The sequence below is a fragment of the Papio anubis genome, chromosome 1 (assembly GCF_008728515.1).
Source record: "Papio anubis isolate 15944 chromosome 1, Panubis1.0, whole genome shotgun sequence".
In the NCBI taxonomy this organism is placed as follows: Eukaryota; Metazoa; Chordata; class Mammalia; order Primates; family Cercopithecidae; genus Papio; species Papio anubis.
This window is the reverse complement of record NC_044976.1, coordinates 46,568,970-46,596,222: the sequence shown is the minus strand read 5'-3', so window position 1 is coordinate 46,596,222 and position 27,253 is coordinate 46,568,970. Positions and strand designations below refer to the sequence as shown.

The window sequence follows — 27,253 nt, the reverse complement described above, 5'->3', positions numbered from 1 at the left end:
GTTTTAAGCTGTTATTACAAAACAGTCAAAAAGTTAAGAAATTTTTAAGTTTACAAGTAAATAAGTCACAATAAGCTAAGGTTAATTTATTACCAAATAAAGTAAATTTAGTGTAGGCTAAGTGTACAGTGTTTATAAAGCCTACAAGAGTGTACAGAAATGTCCTAAGCCTTCTCATTCACTCACTACTCATTCAGTTACTCACCCAAAGCAACTTCCAGTCCTGCAAGCTCTATTCATAATAAGTGCCCTGTACAGATGTACCATATTTTATCCTTTATACCATATATTCACTGTCCCTTTTCTATGTTTAGATATGTTTAGATACATAAATACTTACCATTGTGTTACAATTGCTTATAGCATTCAGTACAGTAGCATGCTGGTCTGGTTTTTAGCCTAGGATAATAGGCTATACCTTATAGCTTAGATGTGTAGTATGCAATACCATTTAGGTTTGTGTAAATATGCTACATGGTATTCACATAATGATGCAATTGCCTACATAAATATTTCTCAGAATGTATCCCATTGTTAAGCAACACATGGCTGTATTTAAAACATTGGTGGCTGAGATTTTTTGAGACCTCACAAAAAACACTAATGTAGAAAATCAGGGAGCCCAATTAATCCTTATTATTAAAAAATAAAAAGAATTCCACAAAGGCATGTACATGTGCATGTGCGCGTACACACACACACACACACACATAATAAAAACTCTTTTGAGCAGCCAGAGAAAAAGAAAGTTCACATTCAGAAGCGCCAATTAGACTAAAAGCAGACTTCTCAATAGAATAGAAACAGTGGAAGTCACAATAGTGAAATAATATGTTAAATGCACTGGAAAAAATCTTCAAAGTAAAATTCTGTAGCCATTGAAATAAATGTGAGACAAACACTATCAGATAGTGTGATAGTATTTGTTAAGTCTGACATGCAAGAAAAAATAAAAGTCAAAAAAGTTGTGAACTATAGATAAGTATAAATAAGCAATGCTATATAAAACAATAATTAAAATAATGTTCTATGAGGTTTAAATAACATAGAATTAAAATCTTCAGCGATCATAGTATATGTCCTGATGGAACTACGTGTTACTAAACTATTGCAACTATTCCAAGATCTTTTTATCTTCTGAGAGTGTTTAAGATATTGATATGGTTAGGCTTTTTGTTCTCACCCAAATCTTATCTTGAATCATAATCCCCATGTGTAGAAGAGAGGGAAGTGATTGGATTATGGGGATGCTTTCCCCCATGCTGTTCTCATGATAGTGAGTGAATTCTCACGAGTTTTAGAAATGGTAGTTTTTCCTGCTCTCTCACGTGCGCTCTCTCACCTGCTGTCATTTAAGACATGCCTGCTTCCCCTTCTGCCATGATTGGAAGTTTCCTGAGGTCTCCCCAGCCATGCAGAACTACCAGTCGATTGAACCTCCTTTGCTTATAAATTACTCAGACTCTAGTAGTATCTTTATAGCAGTGTGAGAACAGACTAATTCAGGTATTAATTAAATTTAGACTTGATAGTAAGTATACACGCTGAAATTTCTAAATGAGCCACTTAAATAGTGGGAAAAAAGACACTGTATAAATTATATGTCATTATAAGTAAAAACAGATGGAATAATTAAAATTACAAACAGAAAATGAAATGTTTAAAACACAATACAATGAAAATGAAGAAAACTAGAAATATGTATATAAAACAGGAAGGTCAGATAAGCACAAAATGATGTTAGAAATTTGAAACATCAATAAGCTAAAAGTATAAATGATCCATTTAATTGGCAATAATTCTAAAATAGAAAAGATTAAAAATTAAAATCTAATTATATCCTTTTCCAAGAGATGCACAAAATCATAAATATGCAGAAAAATTTAAATATAAAATATTTTAAGCTAAATAAAAAGAAAAATATGTACAATACAAATATAAATCAAAAGATCGTAGCCATTAACTTGGTGAAAATTGGTAAAATTTGAATATATTTTGAAGATAAAGGAAACTGTTGATAGTGAGGTGCAAGAAAACAAAAAGTAGCCATACTACTACTGGGAAAATAGATGGTAAGACAAGAAAGCATTACTAGATACACATAATAATTAATGTTTTCTTTTGCCAGTAAAGCTTAGCCACTTCAGTGGTATATCAACTTAATATCATGACTTCAAACTGTAAAGGAATAATTGACAAAACTAGAGAATTTATATTTAAGTAATTATTACCATTTTATTACTTAATTTCTCTATTTTTCCTGTTTGTCATACCTGTTTACTCTTTCCTGCATTTTAGAGGAACTTTTTTAAAATCACATTTGAATTTATTTATCTTTTTTGGTTTTGACTCTATCAATTTGTATCATTTTGATTACACTAGGAATTAAATTATACATGCTTAACTTTTCACAATCTACTGAGAAACACCATTTTATCACTACAATAGACCTCTTTATCATTTCTACTTATGTTGTAGTTGTTTTATATATTACAACTATATATACATAAATTAAAAATCCACTCAATGTTTTTTTTTTTTTTGCTTTTCATCATCAAACATATTAAAGAACTCAAGAGAAAAGGAATATTGTAATAGATTTACTTCAATAGTTACAATTTGTCTTCCTTAACTCCTAATGACCACGTTTCCTTCTGCTGTTATCTCCCTTCTGAAGAACTGCAGTGCTTTGAAGCAGTTCTGCTGGTAAAGAATTATCCAAGATTTTCTTTCTCCTTAAAATGTTTTTACTAACTTTCATTATTTAAGTATATTTTCACTGGACATAAAATTATGGTTTGGCAGTTCTTTACTTTCAGCATAGAAAAAGTCACTTCCTTCTGACACCATGGATGGATTTGGGTTAGAATTCCACAGTTGTTTGTATTATTGTTTTCCCTCATAAGTAACGTGTCCATTTTCTCTGGATGTTTTTAATAATTTTTTTATGGCTTTACCTTTGGAATCATTTGATTGTTATGGTATGGCCATGGATTTCCCTAGATTTCTATTTGGGGGTTCATTGTACTTTTTGAATGTGTAGGTTATGTCTTCTGCCAAATTTGTGAAGTTTTCGATTTCTTCAAATATCTTTACTGTGCTTCACTTTTTATGTTTTGTACTGGAACTCCCAGGACACAAGTTTCACTCTTTTGCTATTGCCCTACAGGTCCCTGAAACTCTGTTTTTTTTTTTTAATTCTTTTTTCTCATTGGTCTTCACGTTGAATAAGTTCTATGCATCTATCTCTCAAGTGCATTGAATATTTTCTCTGTCATCTCAATTCTGCTATTGAGCCTATATTGTGATAATTAAAAAAAAAATACTATTGCAACTTTTAGCTCTAGGATTTCTAGGTGGTTCCTCTGTATATTTTCTATTTCTTTTGCTGAAGCTTCATTTCCCATTTGTTTCAGAGTGTTTGCCATTACTTCTTGGATATTTTTATAGTAGCAGTTTTAAATTCTTTGATAATTTTAACATCTATGTAATCTCAGTGTTGCTCCCTATTGTTCTTACCCATGCATGCTGAGATTTTCCTGATTCTTCACATGCTGAGTAATTTTGGATTGTCTTCTGGATATTTTGAATATGATGTTATAAATCTCAGATTCTTGTTAAATCTTATGCGGCATGTTAATATTTTTGTTTTCATGGACACCTGACCCAGTTGGGTTTGGGTTATAAGTCCTATGAACACTGACCTTTCATATATTTTTCAATTCCTCTTTGAAAGCAATTATTTAAAAATTATTGCTAAATTATTTTTAAAAGTATTTTTCATATTTGTCTTGTGTGTGTGCTATAGGCAATGATATTTCCCTTAGCTTAGTCCTCAATATCTTCTATGTGCTGGGATTTTTTTGATCAGATACATACATTTAAAGTTCTGGGATGAACCCTGGAGTTCATAAACAACTTTATGGAATCAATTTCCAAAGGTTCTTTCCTCTCTGCTCTCTCTCTTGTAATTTCTAGTTCCCTAGGGCTTGTCTATTTGGTATTTCAGGCCAGAAATCTTGGGTTTTTATATACCTCCACTATGCTGTACACTTCCTGCAACTATACCTGTGTCCATGACTGAGCAGCACTAGGACATGCAGAGACAAAGTCAGGGTTTCTCTACCCTCTTTTTGCCATAGATCTTCTGAGAAAAGTGGAAAGTCTATTTCTAGGAGTCACAAACACTTCTAGTTTCATGCTACCACTACCACCACAAACCAGAGATTCCTTTCTCATTTCTGAAATCTTAACTAGAAGATTTTTCCTGGAGCTTTTGCTGTTTGCATTGATGACACCTTCTGGGATTCATGGTGCTTTGAGTCCAGGCTTAGTGTATTAGTCTGTTTTCATGCTGCTGATAAAGATATATCTGAGCTGGCAAGAAAAAGAAGTTTAACGGGACTAACAGTTCCACATGGCTGGGGAGGCCTCAGAATCATGGCGGAATGTGAAAGGCACTTCTTACATGGGGGCATCAAGAGAAAATGAAGTAGAAGCAAAAGCAGAAACCCCGGATAAAACATCAGCTCTAGTGAGACTTATTCACTATCACGAGAATAGCATGGGAAAGGCCAGCCCCCATGATTCAATTACCTCCCCCTGGATTCCTTCCACAACGTGTGGCAATTCTGGGAGATAAAATCCAAGTTGAGATTTGGGTGGGGACACCGATAAACCATATCATTCCTCCCCGGCCTCTCCAAATCTCATGTCTTCACACTTCTAAAGCAATCATGCCTTGTCAACAGTCCTCCAAAGCTTTAACTCATTTCAGCATTAACCCAGAAGTCCACAGTCCAAAGTCTCATTTCAGGCATGGCAAGTCCTTTCTGCCTATGAGCCTGTTAAATCAAAAGCAAGCTAGTTACTTCCTAGATACAATGAGAGTACAGGTATTTGGTAAATATGGCCATTCCAAATGGGAGAAATTGACCAGACCAAAGAAGTACAGAGCCCATGCAGGGCAGTCAAAATTTAAAGCTCTGAATTTACCTCCTTTGACTTCATATCTCACATCCAGGTCATGGTGATGCAAACAGTGGGTTCCCATGGTCTTGGGAAGCTCTGTCTCTTTGGCTTTGCAGGATACAGCCCCACTCCTGGCTGCTTTTATGGGCTAGCACTGAATGTCTGCAGTTTTTCCAGGAGTATGGTACAAGCTGTCAGTGGATCTACCATTCTGGGGTCTGAAGGACGGTGGCCCTCTTCTCACAGTTCCACCAGTCAGTGCCCCAGTAGGGACTCTTTGTGGGGCCTCTGATCCCACATTTCCCTTCTGCACTGCTGTAAGAGAGATTCTCCATGAAAGCCCCACCCCTGCAGCGAAAGTTTGTCTGGGCATCCAGGCATTTCCATACATCTTCTGAAATCTAGGTGGAGGTTCCCAAACCTCAAATTTTTACTTCTGTGAACCTGCAGGCTCAACACCACATGGAAATAGCCAAGGCTGGGGGATTCTACCCTCTGAAGCCACAGCCTAAGCTTTATGTTGGCCACTTTCAGCCATGGCTGGAGCAGCTGGGACACAGAACACCAAGTCCCTAGGCTTCAAACAGCACAGGGACCCTGGGTCTGGCCCACAAAACCACTTTTTCCTCCTGGGCCTCCAGGCCTGTGATGGGAGAGGCTACCATAAAGATCTCTGACATGCCCTGAAGACATTTCCCCTGTCTTGGGGATTAACATTAGGCCCCTTGCTACTTATGCAAATTTGTGCAGCTGGTTTGAATTTCTCCCCAGAAAATGGGTTTTTCTTTTCTATTGCATAGTCAGGCTGCAAATTTTCTGAACTTTTATCCACTGTTTCCCTTTTAAAACTGAATGCCTGGCCAGGCGCAGTGGCTCAAGCCTGTGATCCCAACACTTTGGGAGGCCACGGCAGGTGGATCACCTGAGATCAGGAGTTTGAGACCAGCCTGCTCAACATGGTGGAACCCTGCCTCTAGTAAAAATATTTTAAAAAATTAGCCGGACATGGTGGCAGACACCTGTAATCCCAGCTATTGAGTAAGCTGAGGCATGAGAATTGCTTGAACCCAGGAGGTGGAGGTTGCAGTGAGCCAAGATTGTGCCACTCCGCTACAACCTGGGCAACAAGAGTGAAACTCAATCTCCAAAAAAAAAAAAAAAAGAAAAGAAAAAGGAAAATCCTGAATACCTTTAACGTTACTCAAGTCACCTCTTGAATGGTTTGCTGCTTAGAAATTTCTTCTGCCAGATATCCTAAATCATCTTTCTCAAGTTCAAATTCCACAAATCTCTTGGGCAGGGGCAAAACGCCACCAGTCTCTTTGCTGAAACATAACAAGAGTAACCCTTGTGCCAGTTCCCAACAAGTTCCTCTTATTCACCTGAGACCATCTCAGCCTGGATCTTATTGTCCATATCACTATCAGCATTTTAGGCAAAGCTGTTCAACAATTCTCTAGGGAGTTCCAAACTTTCCCACATTTTCCTGTCTTCCTCTGAGTCCTTCAAATTGTTCCAACCTCTGCCCATTACACAGTTCCAAAGTCGCTTCCACATTTTGGGGTATCTTTTCAGCAATGCCCCACTCTACTGATACCCATTTACTGTATTAGCCTGTTTTCATGCTGCTGATAAAGACATACCCGAGACTGGGAAGAAAAATAGGTTTAATTGGACTTACAGTTCCACATGGCTGGGGAGGCCTCAGAATCATGGCAGGAGGTGAAAGGAATGTCTTACATGGTGGCAGCAAGAGAAAATGGGGAAGAAGGAAAAGTGGAAACCCCTGATAAACCCATCAGACCTCATGAGACTTATTCAATATCACAAGAATAGCATGGGAAAGACTGGCCCCTGTGATTAAATTACCTCCTCCTGGTTCCCTCCCACAATATGTGGGAATTCTGGGAGATACAATTCAAGTTGAGATTTGGGTGGGGACACAGCCAAACCATATCACTTGGGTATACCAGAGGGAAAAAATGACAAACTCATTGCTGGTTTGGTATTTCCTTGGTTTCTGGTCTTCCTGAATCTGATTGCTACTGTTTGTTTTACAATATCCTCAAATACCTGCTTGATGCATTCTGTCCAGTTTTAAAGCGATATTCAATTAAAGAGACAGGGCAGGATGTACTCACTCTATCTTATCTAGTGCCAACAGTCCAGTTCTCTTTTAATTGTGCCTGGTCACCTGTTTTACTTATCCACCTTGTGTTTAAATCTTAATTATTATATATTTAATTCCTAGACATTCTAGTTGATCTCTTTCAACTATTCTTGATCTTTTTATTAGTTTCATCTTTGATTCTTATTTTGAAGTCATCCTTTTATTTTTTAAATATATTAAAAATATTTATATTGTGTATCTAATAAACAGCAACTCTATTTCATAGTTGCTATTTCTGAAAAACCTAAAATCATCTTTGACACTTTTTGTTTTCTTGCACCTCAATATCTAATAGGACATTAATCAGTTGCCTTTATCTTCAAAATATATTCAAATTTCACCAATCTTCACCAAGTTAATGGCTACAATCTCATTAAGGGAGGGTTTATGTATATGAATGATTAAGGCAGAATTACTTTCAAATTCTACTATTTGGTACTGATGGAGAAAAAGTATTTTTCTTATTATTCTACTCTATGAGATGTATTTTTAGTGAATTTTTACACAGACTATTTTGATGTTCACTCCTTTGGGGTCCCAGATACATGTGGTTATTTTTATTAAACTCTTCCTTTATGAGGGCTCTGGTAATCATCCTTTGTCCACTTGACTCCAATGTGGACTTCAAAACAAAATAAGCAACCTGGATTTAGAAGATGCCCATGGAGAGAGAGAGAGAGAGAGAGAGACAGAGAGAGAGAGAGAGACAGAGAGAGAGAGACAGAAAAGAAGAAGAAGAAGAAGAAGAAGAAGAAGAAGAAGAAGAAGAAGAAGAAGAAGAAGAGGAAGAGGAAGAGGAAGAGGAAGAGGAAGAGGAAGAGGAAGAAGAAGAAGAAGAAGAAGAAGGAGGAGGAGGAGGAGGAGGAGAAAGAGGAGAAAGAGGAGGAAGAGGAGGAGGAGGAGAGGAAGAAAAGAAGAAGAGGAGGAGGAGGAGGGAGGAAGAAGGAGGAGGAGGAGAGCAGGAGAAAGAGGAAGAGGAGGGGGAGGCAGGGAGGGAGGGAGGGAGAAAGAAAAAAGTCAAAATAAGGTTTTGATTGCATCTTTTGATTTCTTCCAGTACACAAAATATTTTCTTAGTTTTCTCAATTGCTTAAAAATAACTTGAAAATAATATTTGGTGGATATAGACAGACAGATAGACAGATATTGCAGTATATATACTGTAGTCAGAAAGAGTAGTTTAGGAAATTACATACTGATTGAAATAGAATTCTATTTTATACATTCTTAAACATTCTCGCCAGCTTTTGTTGATCCTGGTGGGCTTGTCCTTTGGGCTCATTTGTTTGTTAAGATTTGAGGCTTGGGTTTATACTTTGAGGTGCAAATAGATGGAATGGGTTATGCTGGGGAAAATTCAAAATATATAAAAGGTTTGAAAAGACTATCTATGACATCTGGACCAGTTATGTCTTAGGAGTGAATGCAAAGCTCTTGCAAATAATAAAGTGATTCTTTTGTTTAGTGTTTACTTTGATCGTCATTGTTTTACGTAAATAACTCCCAGTAACCGCAAACAAATAAAAAGTATTGCTAAATTCTCAGATGCTATCATAACAAAGTATATAAATATAGTTGCACTTCTAGTAACATCTAAATATATAGGCAAGATGTATTAGTTCGTTCTCAAACTACTATGAAGAAATACCTGAGACTGAGTAATGTATAAAGAAAGGAGGTTTAATTGATGCACAGTTCCAATTAAGGCTGAGGAAGCCTCAGGAAACTTACAATTATGGTGAAAGGCACCTCTTCACAAGGTGTCAGGAAAGAGAATGAATGCCAAGCGAAGGGGGAAGCCCCTTATAAAACTATCAGATCTCATGAGAACTCATTCACCATCATGAGAACAGCATGGGGGAAACTCCCCCATGATTCAATTATCTCTACCTGGTGTCACCTTCACATGTGAAGATTATCACAACTCAAGGTGATATTTGAGTTCGGACACAGAGCCAAACCATATCACAAGATGATCAAATAATGGCTTTCAATAGTCTTGAAACTGAATAGGAAATAAAACATGTAATATTGGCCTTTTGAACTCATTAATTTTTCAAATGGGATCTCTGATGCAAAAATGGTTATTAATCACTGTCTTGGAGCCAACATTTGGTGACACAAATAATTGTGTTTTGTAAATGAGCTTCTGGACCCCATAATCTTGGATGAAATGGTTGCCAGACCTCAAGGAATATATCTGTTCCCCTGATATGCAAGCAATTGTGACCACAAGTGATGCTGGAAATACAGGCAGTCATCAGAGAAGCCTAAGACTCTGCAACTTGCACAGTTCAGAGGGCAGCATCTAAAGTTTCTAAGGTGTCCCCAAATCCTGACTCCTTCTGTTGTTGCTAGGAAAGTTGCCCAGCTTTATCTAAATACATCCAGTAAAGAGGGTACCAGGCTAAGAAGAGATGAACTGAGAAATTCTATTTTTCTAGTACCACTTACCTCTTTTCCTGAATTGAAAATAGATAGGCAAAATGCCAATATACATCAGGAAAGGTAGACACTGAAACACAAGGTGAACACACCTTATATTCTGTGCAACTGAAAAAGGATCAAGGAGAAGGAGAATTAGGAAGCTAGCTCTTTTGGAATACATTGGAACAGCAACAAACATGCTAGATTAAGGAAATTATTTTAAGATCTCAATGTAATGTCTATTTAGGTCTATTCAACCTAAGTCACAGCTCAGGCATGAACAGCAGGATTGTGAATGAGGTAGAGCCAGGAATCAGGAATGAGGGGAGGACTTGTTTGGGCTTAGGATAGATGAGGGTACTGGAGAACAGTATTTTCCTACTTTCCCACACTCTGTGCAGTATGTTTGTTGATCATAACATGAAAATAAGATGTAGAGAGAATGGGACCCTGGTCACTATAACATATATGAGTCTGATGTTTGTAGGACAAACAAAATGGTAGTTTGGGGAAACTCTGAGTTAGCTAAGAGGACAAAAGTGCTTTGGAACCCAATAATTTCACAGTTGTAATGCCCTGAAGGTATAACTGAAGGATCTTCTTTATAGCATTCCTGCTATTTAGCCACTCAAACTTTGCTTGAAAACTTACATTCTAGAGAGCTTACTATGGTGTGAGAAAGATTATTTCAAGTCTGGGCAATTCTCCTTATTAAACCATGCTTTCCCATATCAAACTAGATATTTATTTATTTATTTAGAGATGGAGTCTCACTCTGTCACCCAGGCTGGAGTAAAGTGGCACGAACTTGGCTCACTGCAACCTCCGCCTCCTCTGTTCAAGCCATTCTCGTGCCTCAGCCTCCCAACTAGCTAGGAACTACAGGCATGCATCACCACACCCAGATAACTTTTTGTATTTCTATTAGAGACGGGGTTTCACTATGTTGGCCAGGTTGGTCTCGAGCTCCTGAACTCAAGCAATCTGCTCCTTTTAGACTACAAAAGTGCTAGGATTACAGGCATAAGCCTCAAACTAGATTTTTAAAAGATTCATTTGCTTATTTATAACATTTCTAGAAGAAAATGACAAGACTTGTGTAATTCTGAGACACATTATGCAAAGAACCAATAACTATAAATACTTGGCTTAGGGTGAAGAAGATCCAGAAAAGAACATGATGCTTTCTGTTTGAGTTTTTCTTTTGTTTTGGTTCTGTGTTTGTGTGTGTGTGAGTTTTTAAAATCACAAATACCAGAAACTATTAACAGGAAAGTCCTAAAAGGAAGAGTTTCCTTACATCACACTAGAAGTAACCTCTACAAGGACAAAGACTTTAAGCTGTTTTTTCCTTTTGCTTTACTGTTAATATCTAGAACAGTACGTAATCCCTGAGATGCTCAGCATACATTTGTTGAGCAGATAAGTCAAATTGCCTAATGAGTGAGTTAGTGACCTCCCCATCACTGAAACTACGCAAAGATGATGTTGATACCTCACATCTTAGTGGAGAAGAGCATCACTACATTTGGAGCAAAGTGTTCGCATTTGAAACGTCTAAGTTTCAGCCCTGGCTCTACATGTTTGAGCTTGAACAATTTAACTGAAAACTCTGATGACTAATTTTTTCATCCAAAAAATGGTGATAATAAATGGAACCTACCTCATAGGGTATTTGGATGACATTAACTATAAATTGTTTATCACATTTCCTGGCACATGATAAATACTCATTCAAAGTTATACAGGTCTTTATGAATTATATAGGACTAGCCAAGATGAACTCTATTTTCATTTTTAGGCTTATGTTTTCTGAACTATAGAAGAGTTTCATTTTCATGATAACTCTCAAAAGGCACCTTGTCTTATCAATTATATTTATGTCACTGTGGATGAAATTATTTCCCAAAGTCTCCTAGTCCATCTCCTTCTCTATACAAAGCAGCCTGGAATGTATCACAGTTTCTTTCTCTCAGGAAATCTAGAATACTTGATGGCAAAACATGTCATTTCTGTTACTCATCTTGCATGGTCTGAAGTTCTAAGATCCAGTACTGTGAGGGGCCATTCTCAAACGTATCCAATGCCTTCTCTGCCTTCTGTTTTCAACTCCCTGAAATTAAGGCTGCATTTTCCACCCTTAGTGATGCAAGGGGTGTATGTTTAGGTTAATTTCATAGGAAGAACAAAAGGGAGTTGAGAGAAGATTCAGGAGAACCAAGAATTGGATTATTGGTTCATGTGTTTTTCTTTTTCTTATAATCAAGGTAAAATATTCTGGAGAATTTGAGGAATAAGTCTGAAAATCCATAGATGCCTGTGGAAGAGAAAACTATTCCAGCCTGGGCTACAGAGCAAGATTCTGTCTCAAAAAAACAAAAACAAAAACAAATATATATATATATTCAAAACTATTATTATTTTTGTTGTTGTTGTTGTTGTTGTTGTTGAGACAGAGTCTCGCTCAGCTGCCCAGGCTGGAGTACAGTGGCATGATCTCAGCTCACTGCAACCACCATCTCCCAGGTTCAAGTGATTCTCCCGTCTCATCCTCCTGAGTACCTGGGATTATAGGCACCCACCATCATGCCTGGCTAATTTCTGTATTTTAGTAGAGACGGGGTTTCACCATGTTGTCCAGGCTGGTCTTGAACTCCTGATCTCAGGTGATCCACCTGCCTTGGCCTCCCAAAGTGCTAGTGATTACAGGCGTGAGTCACTGTGCCTAGCCTCAAAACTATTATTATTTAAATTCCAGAAAATGGCCCAAGTGAGAAGAAATAAGTAATGATGGCTCCACAAGGATCAGGAGATTTTGGAGGTGACAGCTACTATGGCAGCAGCAGTACTTTCGCTCTGGAGAACCACATAAACATGGAGAACACTAGCTCATCCTGAGATATAACTCAAGATATTAAGACCTTCTTTGGCAAGTGCAGCAGTGAGATGCTTTGAGGTTGACACTGTTTTGTGTGAACCTCCTCCAAACACTTGGTATCAAGTAAAGAAGGAATGGCTTCAGAACTCATTACCTTTCCTAAATTAAATACCTTTTATTCTGAGAAACAGAAGAGCAACCACAATGCTCAAATATATCCAAGGATATGAAATTTTATGTGACATCAATGACATATATTCTGATTTGAACAGGATATCTGAAAGAAAGAGTAGAAAGACTTGGTAAGTACAGCAACAGAATTATAAGATTACATTGTGCATGGAAGGTTACTGCTGAAGAAGTAGGAGCCACACTTAAGGTCCCCATTGCACTCCATGCTATAAACTCTGAGCTCAGATGAGGGTTGTCAGTCAGTGAAGCTGAACTAGGGGAAAGAACAGAGTTTGGGAGTTATTGTGTCAAGAATAGAACAGTATTGGATGAAAGGATGAATTCCTACTTCTGTTCCTACATTCTAGTGGACAATCCACGAAAGGAGGGAAATTATAGAACAGAGCCTTGGATGCCACAGTAAATGCTGAATTTGGAAAACTCCATAGTTGTGAGACTGGATCAGAAGTGCCACTGGTGAAATTTTAGAAAGTTTAAAGAAAAGGTAAGAGCTCTAAAGTCACAGAAATAAAACTAAGAAAGACATCTGACATTCAGTGTTTAAATTCCCTGTAGGGAGTTCCTGTGAGACCAATTTAACAGAAAAATTCTCCCAGAAGAGAATATCTAATATCCTGATCAAAATGTAGAAGGAAGGAAGGAAAGAAGGAAGGAAGGAAGGAAGGAAGGAAGGAAGGAAGGAAGGAAGGAAGGAAGGACGGAAGGAAGGAAGGGATAGGGTCCAGCCCTACTGGGCCTGTGGGTTTTTCCCTTCATGTGCGGAGATGAGAGAGCGTAGAAATAAAGACACAAGACAAAGAGATAGAAGAAAAGACAGCTGGGCCCGGGGGACCACTACCACCAAGACGCAGAGACCGGTAGTGGCCCCAAATACCTGGCTGCGCTGTTATTTATTGTATACAAGGCAAGGGGGCAGGGTAAGGAGTGTGAATCACCTCCAATGATAGGTAACGTCATGCGAGTCACGTGTCCATCAGACAGGGGGCCCTTCCCTATTTGGTAGCCGAGGCAAAGAGACAAAGGGAACAGCTTACATCATTATTTCTTCTATGCATTTTTCAGAAAGCTCAACGGCTTTAATACTTTCACTAATTCTGCTACTGCTATCTAGAAGGTGGAGCCAGGTGTACAGGGTGGAACATGAAAGTGCACCAGGAACGTGACTGCTGAAGCACAGCATCACAGGGAGACTTTTAGGCCTCTGGATGGCTACGGACAGGCTTGATTGATATCAGGCCTTCCACAGGAGATGGTAGAGCAGAGTCTTCCCTAAGTCCCCCGGGGAAAGGGAGACGCCCTTTCCCAGTCTGCTAAGTAGTGGGTGCCTTCCCAGGCACTGGCACTACTGCTAGACCAAAGTCTGCTATGTAACAGGTGCCTTCCCAGGCACTGGTGTTATCGCTAGACCAAGGAGCCCTCTAGTGGCCCTGTCCGGGTGTAACAGAGGGCTCACACTCTTGTCTTCTGATCACTTCTCACCATGTCCCTTCAGCTCCTGTCTCTGTATGGCCTGGTTTTTCCTATGTTATAATTGTAGAACAAAGATTATTATAATATTGGAATAAAACGTAATGCTATAAACTAATGATTAATAATATTCACATATAATCATATCTATAATCTATTTCTAATATAACTATTCTTATTCTATATATTTTCTTTATTATACTGGAACAGCTTGTGCCCTCAGTCTCTTGCCTTGGCACCTGGGTGGCTTGCCACCCACAGGAAGGAAGGAAGGAAGGAAGGAAGGGAGGAAGGAAGGGAGGGAGGGAACGAGGGAGGGAGGGAACAAGGGAGGGAGGGAAGGAAGGAAGGAAGGAAGGAAGGAAAGGAATTGCTGAGTGTTGACAAAGCAGGTAATTCCTCAAATTTCTCAAAGTTTAGAAAATCAGGAAAGTTGAAAGTCAACGTTTGCCCATCATTTTCTGCCAATTACTAGGGATTTGGAGAGTGGAGTTTTAAGATCCTTGTATATAAGATATAAAAAGAGACAAACATGGGTTCCCAAATAATGAAGGAGAGATTGGGAACAGAAAAACCACAGAATTATACAGGCAATACCTCCGTAGACTGGGATTTTCAGATACAGAACATAAAATAAATATCTTAGTGTATTTCAATTTAAGATGATGTGAAGTATAGCAGGCTAACCTACTAAATTACACCAGACTATTAGAACCTGAGGCACACATGGATTCTAGAAACAACAACAACAAAAATAACATGTAAAAATAGCACAAATCCATTGTCAAGGCATCCCCCCTACTTGGCTATCACCATGACTCAATTTGCTTTCTTCATTTTTGAAAGGCTTCTATTTGAAATTTTAAAAATAAACAGGAAAGGAGCATTAGATCTGAGGTTCTAGATTCCCACCTTACCTTCAACAATGCTGATTACTGTTGGTCAGTCCAGGAAACCTAAATGGCTCAGAAGGGAAACGTGGGATTAAAAGGGAAACCAGAAGTAATACTCCCATGAAGTGGCGCAGAAAACTGAAATGGTGAGTTGATTAAAGGAGTCTATTTTGGGTCACAAAGGGACCTAAGCACCTGAAATAGATGGGTTTCTGCTGAACAGAAAGAAAAAAAAAAAAGGACTTACAGTATTTATTTTATCAGCTTTCTAATTTTTCACTCATGGCTGTTAAGAGACAGGATATTTCCTTGATATTAAGCCTCTGTGAACTGGATCCAGTTAAATGCTTACCTTCTTCTATTCAGAGTAATCTAACAACAGAGGTAAAATTGATCTGAAATCACATCCAAAGACCCTCTGGTAGACACCAATGATGTCTCTCAGGGAACATTCTCCTCCTTCTTCTTTTTTGGGAAAGCATCTCTTGAGAAATGAAACTAAAATAATTCCCTGTCTCTGTGTTAAGCAATACTAAGACCAAACCAGTTTCTGTAATAAAGTACACTTGTGACATCATAATTTTTAAATCAATATTAATTTTGCATATTGCTTTGTTTTGTAAAACTATTGCACTGGCAATATTTCATTTCAAGCTCAAAATAACATATACTTTATCATTTCCAAATGAGATAAATCAATGGTCTTGAAGGTTAAGTGATACCCAAGGTCACAAAGCCCAAAAAAGGTGAATCTAGCACTCAAAGGACATAAAAACTTTGGAAACCTTAACATGCTATACAGAACAAGGCTTTTCCTTTAATGATTCTAATATCTTCCATTGTTTAAAATAACCCCTTAGCACCTGGTATTTTCCTTGTCCCAGCAACTTAATACATTTTCAATAGTGCATGTCTACGGCAGTTCATAGTTTATAAAACAACCTCACATTTATTATTCCACTTAATTTTCTCTTTAGTTGGCCACATTGAAGAAGGACGTGAAATTTTATGTGACAATTCTTCCTTGATAAAACCAAGCCACAAGCACTCACCTGATATGACAATACCTGCCCTTTTCTCTTGACCAGTGACTGGGTTGTAAAAGCAGCAAGTTACAGGACCATGGGTGCTATTTTTTAGAAGAATAGTCATCTTCAAACGTAATAATCCAGCTCCATCCTGAGAGTAAGATTTTGATAAATGTGGAATTACATTCCCACTGCTGTCTCTCCATGCCATCTGGGCTTGTGGGAACCACCCTTCTGAGGTACACTCCACCACAAACCCCTCTGTGTCGAGAACCTGAACATTAATCTGTACATCCAAGCCTACAGCTGGAAAGAAGAGAGAGAAATTACATTATAGTTATTGGTGTGGACTCAAGAATTGAGAAGTAAATCAGCCTTTTCATTCTCTGTGCCCTATATATACCATAAGTGTAATGGGGGTGGCCACAATTAGAACAAGAATAATACTTCCATCCAAATCCAAGCTAGCAAGACATCAAAAATATTATCTATAAAAGAAAAGACTGTTAATTGGGACTTAACTGTTGTTCTTCAAAAGACCACATGTAAAAAGTGAAAAAAAAAGTCACAGCTAGGAGCAGGCACTTGCAATACATCTGGAAAGTAGCATCCAAAATATATTAAGTACTATAAATCAATAAGACAGATAAACTTTCTGTTTTCAATGGGAAAAATATTTGAAAAACCATCTCATTTAAAAAAATATCCAGGTTACCAATAATTATATGCAAAGATGTTCAACATCACCAGCCATCAGGGAAATACAAAGTAAAACTTTAATGATATTCCACTTCACCCCACCAAAATGTTTTAATGAACAGCACTGGCACTGACATTACCAAAGACTGGAGAGGCTGTAGAGCAACTAGAGCTCTCCTATATGGCTGGCTCCAGGACTGTGAATTGGTTTAACCTCTCTGGGAAATTGTTAGTATCTACTGAAACTCAGCATACGCCTATGCTCATGACCCAACACGTTCACTCCTACTTATAATACATAACAGAAATGAGTACTGATGTATACAAAACAAAATGTTCAAAAATATTCATGGCAGTATTAGTCATAGTAGCCCAAAACTGAAAGTAACCCAAAAGTTCATTCACAGCATAGAATACAAGGAAAAACAAAAGAAGAAATTTCTGCCACTTACAACATAAACAAATAATGGTAAGCAACTGCACACATATATGTGTGATTCCATTTATATAAGTTTTAGAACAGGCAAAACTAATCTATGGAAATAGAAGTTAGAATCTCAGCAAGAGAAGAGCGGTATTGACTAGAAAGAGGTAAGATGGAACATTTGGATATATTTAATATCTTGATCTGAGGGGTGAATTTGTGGGTGTCCCTATATGTAAAAATTTATTGAGCTGTGCACTTGAGATTTGTGCACTCCATGTATATAAAGTACACTGGAATACAAAAATAAAAATAATTTAATCAATCCAAGCCAGAGCCAGATTCAGCTGGGTGCCCCCATCTCTCAACTGGCTATTTTGAAATTTGCATCGTCATTTCTTAAGCATATAAATTGAATCAAGTTATTTTGGGGGCATAGAATTGTATAAGTGAAAACAATTTGATAAAAATATAAATTACGTGTTTCAATTTTGGGCTTCCATTAATGGCAAGGTAATTGTGACCATCTTTCCTGTTGGAGACAACCCAAAACGTAGATAAAATACAAAAAGCACCTCATAAAATCGGATTAAAAATACAACAAGAGAAAGAATCATTACAGGACTTGAATGGGGAAGTGATTGGAATTCAAGAAGGTTCTAGCTATTTCTGCCCCTGTAGCATTTACTTGTCAGGAAAGGCAGCAAATATTCTAAATTTCCTCTACAGAACTTCAGGTAGTAAAAGAAGATCAGAATCCTAAAGCTCAAAAGGATAAAGATCCTAATGGATCGACACCACTCCATATCCAAGGGGACAAAAGCCCATTCCTGGCCTTTCCCCATGGATACCTTTGCTGACTTCATACAGGTAAATAGAAAAAATGAGCAAATAACAGACATGTAGGATAAACAAATTTAGAGATCCAATATACCATCTGAGGACTAAAGGCAATAAAATTGTACTGTATTAGAGATTTCTACCAAATTAGTAGATTTTAGCTGCTTTTGCCACAAAAAGAGTTACTATGTGAGATAATGAATATATAAATCTGCTTCACTATAGTAACCATTTTACTGTTTATGTATCCTACAATATCATGTTGTATACTTTAAATACAGACAATGAAATTTATTTTTAAAAAATAGAAAATAATGAGCAGTTTGGAGGCCTCTAGAGGCTGAGCGAAGTGCAGCAAAAATCTCCCCATAGAAAGTGAAGCTATGGATTAGGATCCCATATAGTGCCATCTGAAGTAGCAGAGTAAACAGTACTCAGTGCAGAAAGAAATGTCAGTTATCTCCAAATTGCTGAATCAATTCAATAAAGCCTAATTAAATGTCCAAAGGCTTTGAGTGTATGTGTGTGTGTGTGTGATTTGATAAACCAATGGCATAATTTTTATACACATACAAAGAGACGTACAATTGCACATGTGTGAAATTACACATCTAGTAATTTATTTACATTATTAATTTAGAGGACTGCTTGTACACCCACAGCTTGAAGTAACTTACATGTTCTTTAAAAGTATATGGCTAAAATAATTTCTGAATTATCCACACCATGGAATACTTTGCCATTATAGAAAGAATAGAAAGATTCATATACTGATACAAAATTACTTTCGGGGCCAGGTGTGGTGGCTTACACCGGTAATCCCAGCACTTTGGGAGGCTGAGGTGGGCAGATCACGAGGTCAGGAGATCAAGACCATCCTGGCTAACACGGTGAAAACTTGTCTCTACTAACAATACAAAAAATTAGCTGGGCGTGGTGGCACACGCTTGTAGTCCCAGCTACTCGGGAGGCTGAGGCAGAAGAATTGCTGGAACCCAGGAGGTGGAGCTTGCAGTGAGCCAAGATCGTGCCACTGCACTCCAGTCTGGGCTACACAGCTTGATTCCATTAAAAAAAAAAAACCTTCAACTCATGTTATTAAGTTTAAAAAAAAGCAAGTTGCAAAAGTATATACATAGTATATTAGCAATTATTTTAAAAGTATCTATTGTACATCTGTATGTTTGTATACACATGTACATATATGTTGATGTACAGTATGTTTATGCAGTATATTTGTGTATACACACACATTTATATGTTAAAAAAATCTCAGGAAGTGGTATCTAAGAAACACATCACATTAGCCGCCCATGAGAGGTGAAATTTATGGTTTCATGGTTATGGAAAAGAAGACTTTTTATCATGGATTTTTAAAATTACTAAACTTTGAATCTTGAGGAAGTTTTTATTCAAAAATAACTATGTAAAGAAAACAAAAAATAAAAAAATCAATTACACTCCTATATCAAAACCATAATCATTAAAACTTTTAACAATAACATCTCATTCGTAATTTTACAAACTAACTATTGAAATTTGACAAAAGATGTGCAAGAATTTTATGGGTAAACATATGAAATTTAACTGAAATAAAATTGAAGTAAAACTGAAAAGCTTAAGTAAGTGTTCATTGACAGGATGAACATTGCTATATATAAAATTCATTGCTATATATAAAAATACATAGCAAATCTCTTAAAATTAGTCTATAAATTCAATTTTATTTCAATCATAATTCCTAACAGAATATAACTTTATAATTACAATTTATATAGTAAAGGGCCAAGGTACTTTTGAAGATGAATAGTGAAGTTGTAAGACATGCTCTATTGTATATTAAGGCACATAACTTGTAGTCATTTAAACAAAGCAGTACGGTCATAGGTCCAGAAGTTATGTCATGACGATTCAACAGAAAATTAAATTAAAAACTCATGAAAATACCCATGCACAGATAAGGACTTGAGCAATGACAGAAGTGCCTGACAATTTTTGGGAATATTCAATAAATATATAATTTAATAAGGAGAGACATTGTTACCCAGCGTAATGCCTATGTGACACAGCTGAATTTCTACCCTGCCCTAGCTCTACTTATATTCAAGAAACATGGCACCTGCAATAAAAAGTTCCATTGTAACCACACCAGCTGAGACTGGTTAGAACCAAGATGGCAGACAAAACAGCTTCAAAACGACAGCAGGCTTCATTATAATCTCATTTCCATGCAAAATGACACCCCCCCAGAACCATGACAGTTGACAATCATCAACTGGAAGAAGCCATATAAGGACAAAAGGGAAGGCAGCACTCTTACCAGAAATTCACTCCCCAGTTCCAGAAAATACATTAATATTCCTCCCGTTAGTTTTAATGTCCAACTTCTTTATTAGAAAAACCCTATATTTTAATTTCCTCACCCATCACTAATCAAGAAACTGATTTGTGAGCCATGCTCCCACTTCTCAATTCCGTGACCATCTAAGTTTACACTGCTTGAAACTGACTTTCAGTTTTATGTACTGGCTTTGTGACACTAAACAAGGAAAGACTCCATCTTTGGCGAGACTAGCTTTGTCAATAACAACATCATTCCCTCATAAATACACAAGAGTAAATCCATATGGGTTAAGAACTAAATTTGAAAAAAGAATTTTAAGAAAGTCAAGTGTCTAAGAGCAATCAGTGTCCTTCCCAGTCTTTGTAAACCAGTTGGGAGTGGTGATCCCAAAACCAGTCCACCTCCATATGTTGTGCACTCTGGGATGAAGACAGCTGGCAGCTGATGTTCTTAAAATTTGAAGAAAAAACAAAAAAGAACCATAAGAAGTATAATGGCTACTTCTTGGAAAGTAGAAAAGTAAATAGCGCTATTGAGGGGTACAAAGGCGACTTTAACTTAATCTAAAGAAACTATGACAAATTGCTAAGAGTATCTGTGCCACTATATTACTCTCTGTATTTTTTCAAAAAATTCTATTATTATTTTATTATATTTGAAAGTTGTAAATTTTAAAAACTATTCATGAATTCGGGGTCATGGAATTGCCAAGGAAATCTGAAGAGGACTCTCCTGTCCTTACCTGCCACCCTCAGATCCATGATGCCTTCTTCATAGGTGTGGCCATCTTTAAAGAAGCAGTGATACTGCCCACCATCAAAAACAGTGACGTTGTAAATTTGTAGGGTAATTTTGCCTTCTTCTAGTGCATCCTTCAGGAACACTGTGCGATTCATGTAGTTCTGAATGCCTTCTCCAGAGTGTTCTTCCCCATCTTCATACAGGTAAATCATTTGGGAATGGCGATCCCGAAACCAGCCCACCTGCATGAGCTGTGCATTCTGTGGTGGGGACAGTTGGCAGCTGAGCTCAGCCTGGCTGCCGACCATGACCACATGGTGACTCCTAGAGCTACTCACAGTGAACTGCTCTGTGGAGAGTTGAAGACCAAAGATTTAGTCTGAAGACTACAATAGAATGTTCTCCTAGATCCTCTTTTTTGGGATGCTCTGACCTTTCTTCTGATTCTTGATGTTGTTCTGACTTCAGAACTTTGATCTCAGATATATCTTTACTCTGATGGCAGTGTTTTTCCCCTAGACGCTCATAGCTGCCTCCTTCTCATCACTCAGGTTCCATCTTAAAAAACTACTCCTTAAAGAAATGTTTTATGATCGCTCATTCAACATTTCCCGAAATCACATTTCCCCAGCACATATCACTATCTGATATTTTATTTCTAATTCTTTTCTTCATTTTCTCTCATGACCTATTAATATGTAGGTAATGAAACAAAAGAGTCTCTTTTTTCATTCTTTTTTATATCCTCAGTGCATAAAGCATTACCTGAACATAATAGGCACTTCATAAATATTTAAAGAATGAATGGAGGATGCTCCAATTGTCAAGAGGTGGGATGTGGAACCTGATTACTTTACAATCTTTACTTAAAAAATATACCAGCTACTTTTTCTAATATCAGTTTTTAGTGGGCTAAAAGTGGCCACAACAATTTTTATGCCCCTTCCATGAAGCAAAAAGTATGACTGTTCCTCTTGAATTAGTGTGTTCTGTGATTTCTTTGTTCAGTAGAATGCAGCAGAAGACATGCTGCAATAGTTTCTGGGCCTGTTTTGATAAAAGAGCAGCAGCCATTCTTTCCTGTTGTAACAATATTTCTTGAAGCCCTGAGCTGCCTTATACGAAGTCTGACTACCTTGTGACCACAATAGTAGAAAATCCACATGTGGATATATCAGTTGACAATCTCAGCTAATCCCAACCTTCCAGCCTACTCCACCAAAACGCCAGACACCTAAGTGAAGCCACCTTGAGCCCTTCAGATCATTTCCTCCACCAGCAGATACACCAAGTGACCTGAGTCTATGTCACATGGAGCAGAAGAATCACCCGGGTGAGCCCTGGCCGAAGTTTCTGACCCACAAAATTGTGGATAGAATAAACTGATTGTTATTTTACATCATTAATGTTTAGGCTAATTTGTTCCAAAACTATAGATAACTATCACATGGGTCCTTCCATACCTTTAGCTTTTGCTTCTCTATACTATGTCGAATTCATTTCTGTCTCTGCTAAGAATGTTTACGCCTCTCATCATAAGTAATCTGAATTATAAAACCTAATAGTCCTCTGCTCTAAGAAAAATTTGTGGACAGCTCCCACTCACACTAACTTCTTTATGTGAAGTCCTGCTAATCCTATAAACTTATAATTCATATGGTTACATAAATGATTGTGGTGTGTTCTTAAATATAAGACATATTTATTATGATTTGCCAGTGAGAATTTAAGCTTCTTAAGGAGACATGTTAAACATTTATCTGCGTTGTCTCATAGGCACATCATCGCAACTCTGTGGCATAACAATTGAAATAACATTTCTTAATCTTAAGCTGTTTTAATACTCATTTCTACCATCGAAACTGGAATATAAGGGTAAAATCTGTGAAATAACAGTGAGAAGCTTGCTCATTTTTTTCAGTGTAATTTGCACCATGAAAAAGAAATAGATATCCCTACCTGAGGTGAGTACTGTTATCTGTAAGAGAAGAACAGCCACAAAGTATCCAGATAAAGAGGAAAATGCAGGCTCCATCACACCTGGAAAACAAAACCATAATTACGGTATCAGGAAGCAAGAACCATGGTAACACAGGGAAAGAAAAGAAATAAATAATTTTCAAATCTTGTCTTTTGAGAGAATTTCATTTGATGTGCAACCAAATGAGCTCATCAAACCTTAGGTGTCAGGTCCACTGAAATGATCTCTTCTCCCCTTTCCTTCGTGTGTGTTGACTTGGCTTACTACCTTTATCAGGTTAACTGTTCTGAAAGGAACTGTGGTAGACAAGAGCATAAAAAATGTCCAGAAACCAAGCTATGCACATTCCCACACTCACTTGGCCCCACCTGCCCCTTGACCTATGCTACTTGCTTGGCAGAAAGCCCTGGCTGCTGCTCCCAAAATTGCCTCATTTCCTGATGCAAACGATGATTTGCCTTCTTTTGTTGGGGAAGGGCCAGTTTCAGCAAAACATGTTATGGGCATGGTCTGACCTAATTGGATCCATGGAACTTCTGGTTCTACCCACCACTCCCTCATTCAAAGGAAGGTGAGACCTAGATTCCCCAGTAGTTTCCCAGAGTGCCTGGTTAAAATAACTCATTTGTAAAGGGGTGTTAAATGCCTATGAGATAAAGCTGGATGAATCCAATACAAGAAATAGGAGGAAGCGAGCAGATAAATGCTTCTTCTTTCTTGTTTCATATACTAATTTTCCCCCTCACTTTTGCTACCGATTATTATACCACCACCCCACCCCTCACCAATAGAGTGTTAGTAATAAGTTTAGGCACAAGATGTTTTTCTAGGAGCCAGATAGAGGGGGAAAAAAGACACTGCTAAGATATGGAGGTACACATTTGCATGCTGGATTGCGGGGTATATATTTGTTTTCATACACTCAGTAGCTATGCAAAGTTTGGTTCATGAAGGACCTCAAATACGTCAATGAATAAAATGTTAGATTTATCCTCTAGAAAATGGTGTGCATACATGCAAAATATAAATGATGTAATTCCATGGTGAGATTTATGTTTTATAATACAAGAATATAAAATAATGTACCAAAGGAGAGAAAACCTACAGGTTAGATGGCTCTTGCAATTGTCTAATCTATTCATTAAAAAGCAAATGAGATTGAAAAGAATAGAATAAATGAAAACAGTGTTAAATGACTAAAAGAGTGGAAGGACAAGTCACAGAGTTGGAGAAGATATTCACAAATATTCAAATGATAAAGAGTGCATATCCTGAATATTTATTTTTTAAAGTTTAATTATACAAATTATTTTTAAGGGAGCTAAACCAGTAGAAAAACAAGTAAGACACCTGAACAGTTAAGTATAGAAAATAACCAAATAGCAGTAAACATAAGATAAGGTGTAGAACCTCGTTAAGAATCAGGAAAATGCATATTAAAACCATAACCAACTTTGAAGTGAACATATTTGGGAAAAAATAACAATACAACAATAAAAATAATAAAAATTATAAAATGGAGCATAATATTTATATACATTTATGTTGTACTAGGTATCATGAGTAATTTAAAGATGATTTAAAGCATATGGGAGGTTGTACATAGGTTTTATGCAAATACTACATTTTATATAAGGAACTTGAGCAACCACAGATTTTGGTATTCGCAGAGATCCTGAAACAAATCCCTTATGGATACCAAATGCTGACTGTATAAACTTAGAACTTCCATCCAGAATATCCATAAAGAATTCTTATAATTTTATAAAGACAGAAAAATTGACAAAATTGCTTGAGTCGGCACTTCATAAAAGAAGATATATGAATGGCAAATAAGACATATAAACATGATCATCATTTGTCACCAGGAAATACAAATTAAAGCCACAATAAGGCACCTCTGCACATTTGAATAGTTGAAATTAAAATGACTGACAATATCAAATGTTGATGATAATAAGGAGCAAGCAAAACTGTTGGGTATTTTTGGTGGAAGGATAATATAATACAATTGATACAATGCATTTAGTTCAGTAAGGTCAGCGGAGCAGCACTGTAGCCAGTACACCAAACCGACAAGGACAAAAAAACAGAAGAGGAGGAAAATTGATCAGTAAGCAATCAGTTATTGACCAGAGACCAAAACAGTAAGGGTTTGAGGAGGAAAATTGATTAATAGGCAATCAGTTATTGACCAGAGACCACAACAGTAAGGGTCTAAACCAGCATTTGTTTACATACATGAGGACTAGGCAAATAAGCAAATATTTTTAAGGATAATGACAGCCAGGTGTCTTACAATGTGAGAAAGGAACTACAAATATAGAAAGGAAGTTAGAATACATTCTATGATATTGAGTTGAAATTGGAGCAATTCATATAAAGTCATGGATTTCAATAGCTACAGGTAGATAGAAAATTAAGTATTAAATACATATGTGTGAATAGTTAGATACATAGATATTCTGAGTTCTGTCCACTGGCAGCACCCAGGAGCAATAGCTAGCAGCCAGATCTTGGTCTCTAAATACCACTCCATTCTCAACACAACCAGGTTCTTCCGACAAATAATTGATTCCAGGGTGTGTTAGTCTATTTTGGCATCACTAAAAGAAATACCTAAGGCTGGGTAATTTATAGAGAAAAGGGGTTTAACTGGCTCATGGTATTGCAGGCTGTACTGGAAGTGTGACTTAAATAGAGTCTCTGAGCCTATTTGAGCTCTTTTACTATTCTTGCAATGTTCATAAAAATTTGAAATTGTTTCAAAGTTTAAGTAATAAAAAACTGTTACTTCTACACAAATAAGAATGTTGGTAAGCTACAGAATTACAGCTTTTTAAAAAGCCATGAGAGAGCTAAGAACACAAAGAAACCTAATAAACCAAATTCCAGAAAGTGAGGACACCTTCCTAGGTGAGAAGAAACCTACAGCTGATTTCACCTCTAGTAAAATTATGAGAGAAAATAGAATCTATCATGAATAGGAGTAGTGCACAATAAGCTAAATTGTTAAGAGTCATATGTGGTCTGGGGGAAGAGCCCCTGCCACAGAGAAAATCTGTATGTTCCACCAATTCTTTATCATGGAAACTCAATTATTACATGGGAATAGTATAACAAAGGATGCAGACAGAGCACAAAAGGTGAGAGAGATTTTGAGGCATGCAGGGCCTTCCCCAAATGACTGCTGAAGATTCAGGGAAAGACAGATAAAGTGTGGTAAATCTTCCTAGAGACACCCTCATCAGTCACACTACACTGGTCTTCTAATAGCTGAGGGCTGGAAAAGAGAATGGAGAAAGATTGTCTAAGACACAAAAGAGCTAAAGTATGATAGGAGAGCAAAAAGAATTCCTTGGTGAACCAGAAAGCTGGCAATTGAACTGTAAAGCAGAGAGAAAGAGAGAGTTCAAAGTTCAGGAAGATGGCAAGTGGATTGAAGACATCTTTTGCAACTTGCTGGTCCTTGAGTCTTTGACCCTTTTAAGGGGAAGTCCTAATTCCACACTGAAAGACTTTGAAGTAAGTGGTGAAACTGAATCCAACTAAAGCTTAAACTGCCCAAATGCAACTCAAATACAAGTTACATTGGCACAGTTCCCCATATTAGCAACCTGACAAAAGAAGGACATATCCTTTTATAAGTAGAATTAGCATTAGTATTTACTCTTCATTGTCATGTCAATGTCTGACACACAAGCAAAGTTTATAAGACAATAAAAAGTAATAAAATATGACACATTACTAAGCGAGGAAAGAATCAATAGAAGCAAATCCAGAGATGGCCTAAATGTTTAGTTCACCACTTATAAACGTTTTAATAAAACTATAATAAATACAATAACAGATCTATTTAGAAAAGCGACAACTTGCATGAGCAGATGGAAAATTTCTTCAGATAGGTATTATTTTACAAAAAAGAATGAAATGAAAGTGCTAGACATAAAAAGTATGATATTAGATATAAAGAGATAATTTGAGGGCTTAACAGACAGGACACAACTGAGAAAGGAGCAGTGAACTTAAAGAGAGATCAAAAAAATTATTTAAACTGAAATTAAAATAGAAGGAAAAGCAAAAAAGATAGAAGAAAGCATTTATGACATTAACAGAAAGGAAAAAATTATATGTATGATCATCTCAGCAGAAGTAGAAAATAATCATTTGACAAGATTCAACTCTTACAATAAAACTT

General features: G+C 37.1%; 1 protein-coding gene across 4 annotated transcripts in view; it reads right to left on the bottom strand.

The window, feature by feature from the left end:
• Positions 1 to 27,253, bottom strand: part of LOC101020381 (putative selection and upkeep of intraepithelial T-cells protein 1 homolog) — a 63,313-nt gene that overhangs the window by 17,050 nt on the left and 19,010 nt on the right. For 3 of the 4 annotated variants that reach the window (XM_031668413.1, XM_031668414.1, XM_031668431.1), the window contains 5 exons: positions 23,034 to 23,114; positions 21,076 to 21,423; positions 16,051 to 16,332; positions 12,619 to 12,723; positions 9,596 to 9,694 (listed from right to left, as the gene is read on the bottom strand). In XM_031668413.1, coding sequence (XP_031524273.1) covers positions 9,596 to 9,694; positions 12,619 to 12,723; positions 16,051 to 16,332; positions 21,076 to 21,423; positions 23,034 to 23,109 — 910 coding nt within the window. In that variant the 5' untranslated portion in view covers positions 23,110 to 23,114. Of the gene's footprint in view, positions 1 to 9,595; positions 9,695 to 12,618; positions 12,724 to 16,050; positions 16,333 to 21,075; positions 21,424 to 23,033; positions 27,119 to 27,253 lie in introns of those variants that run through there. The other variant, XM_031668424.1, reaches the window with a different exon arrangement.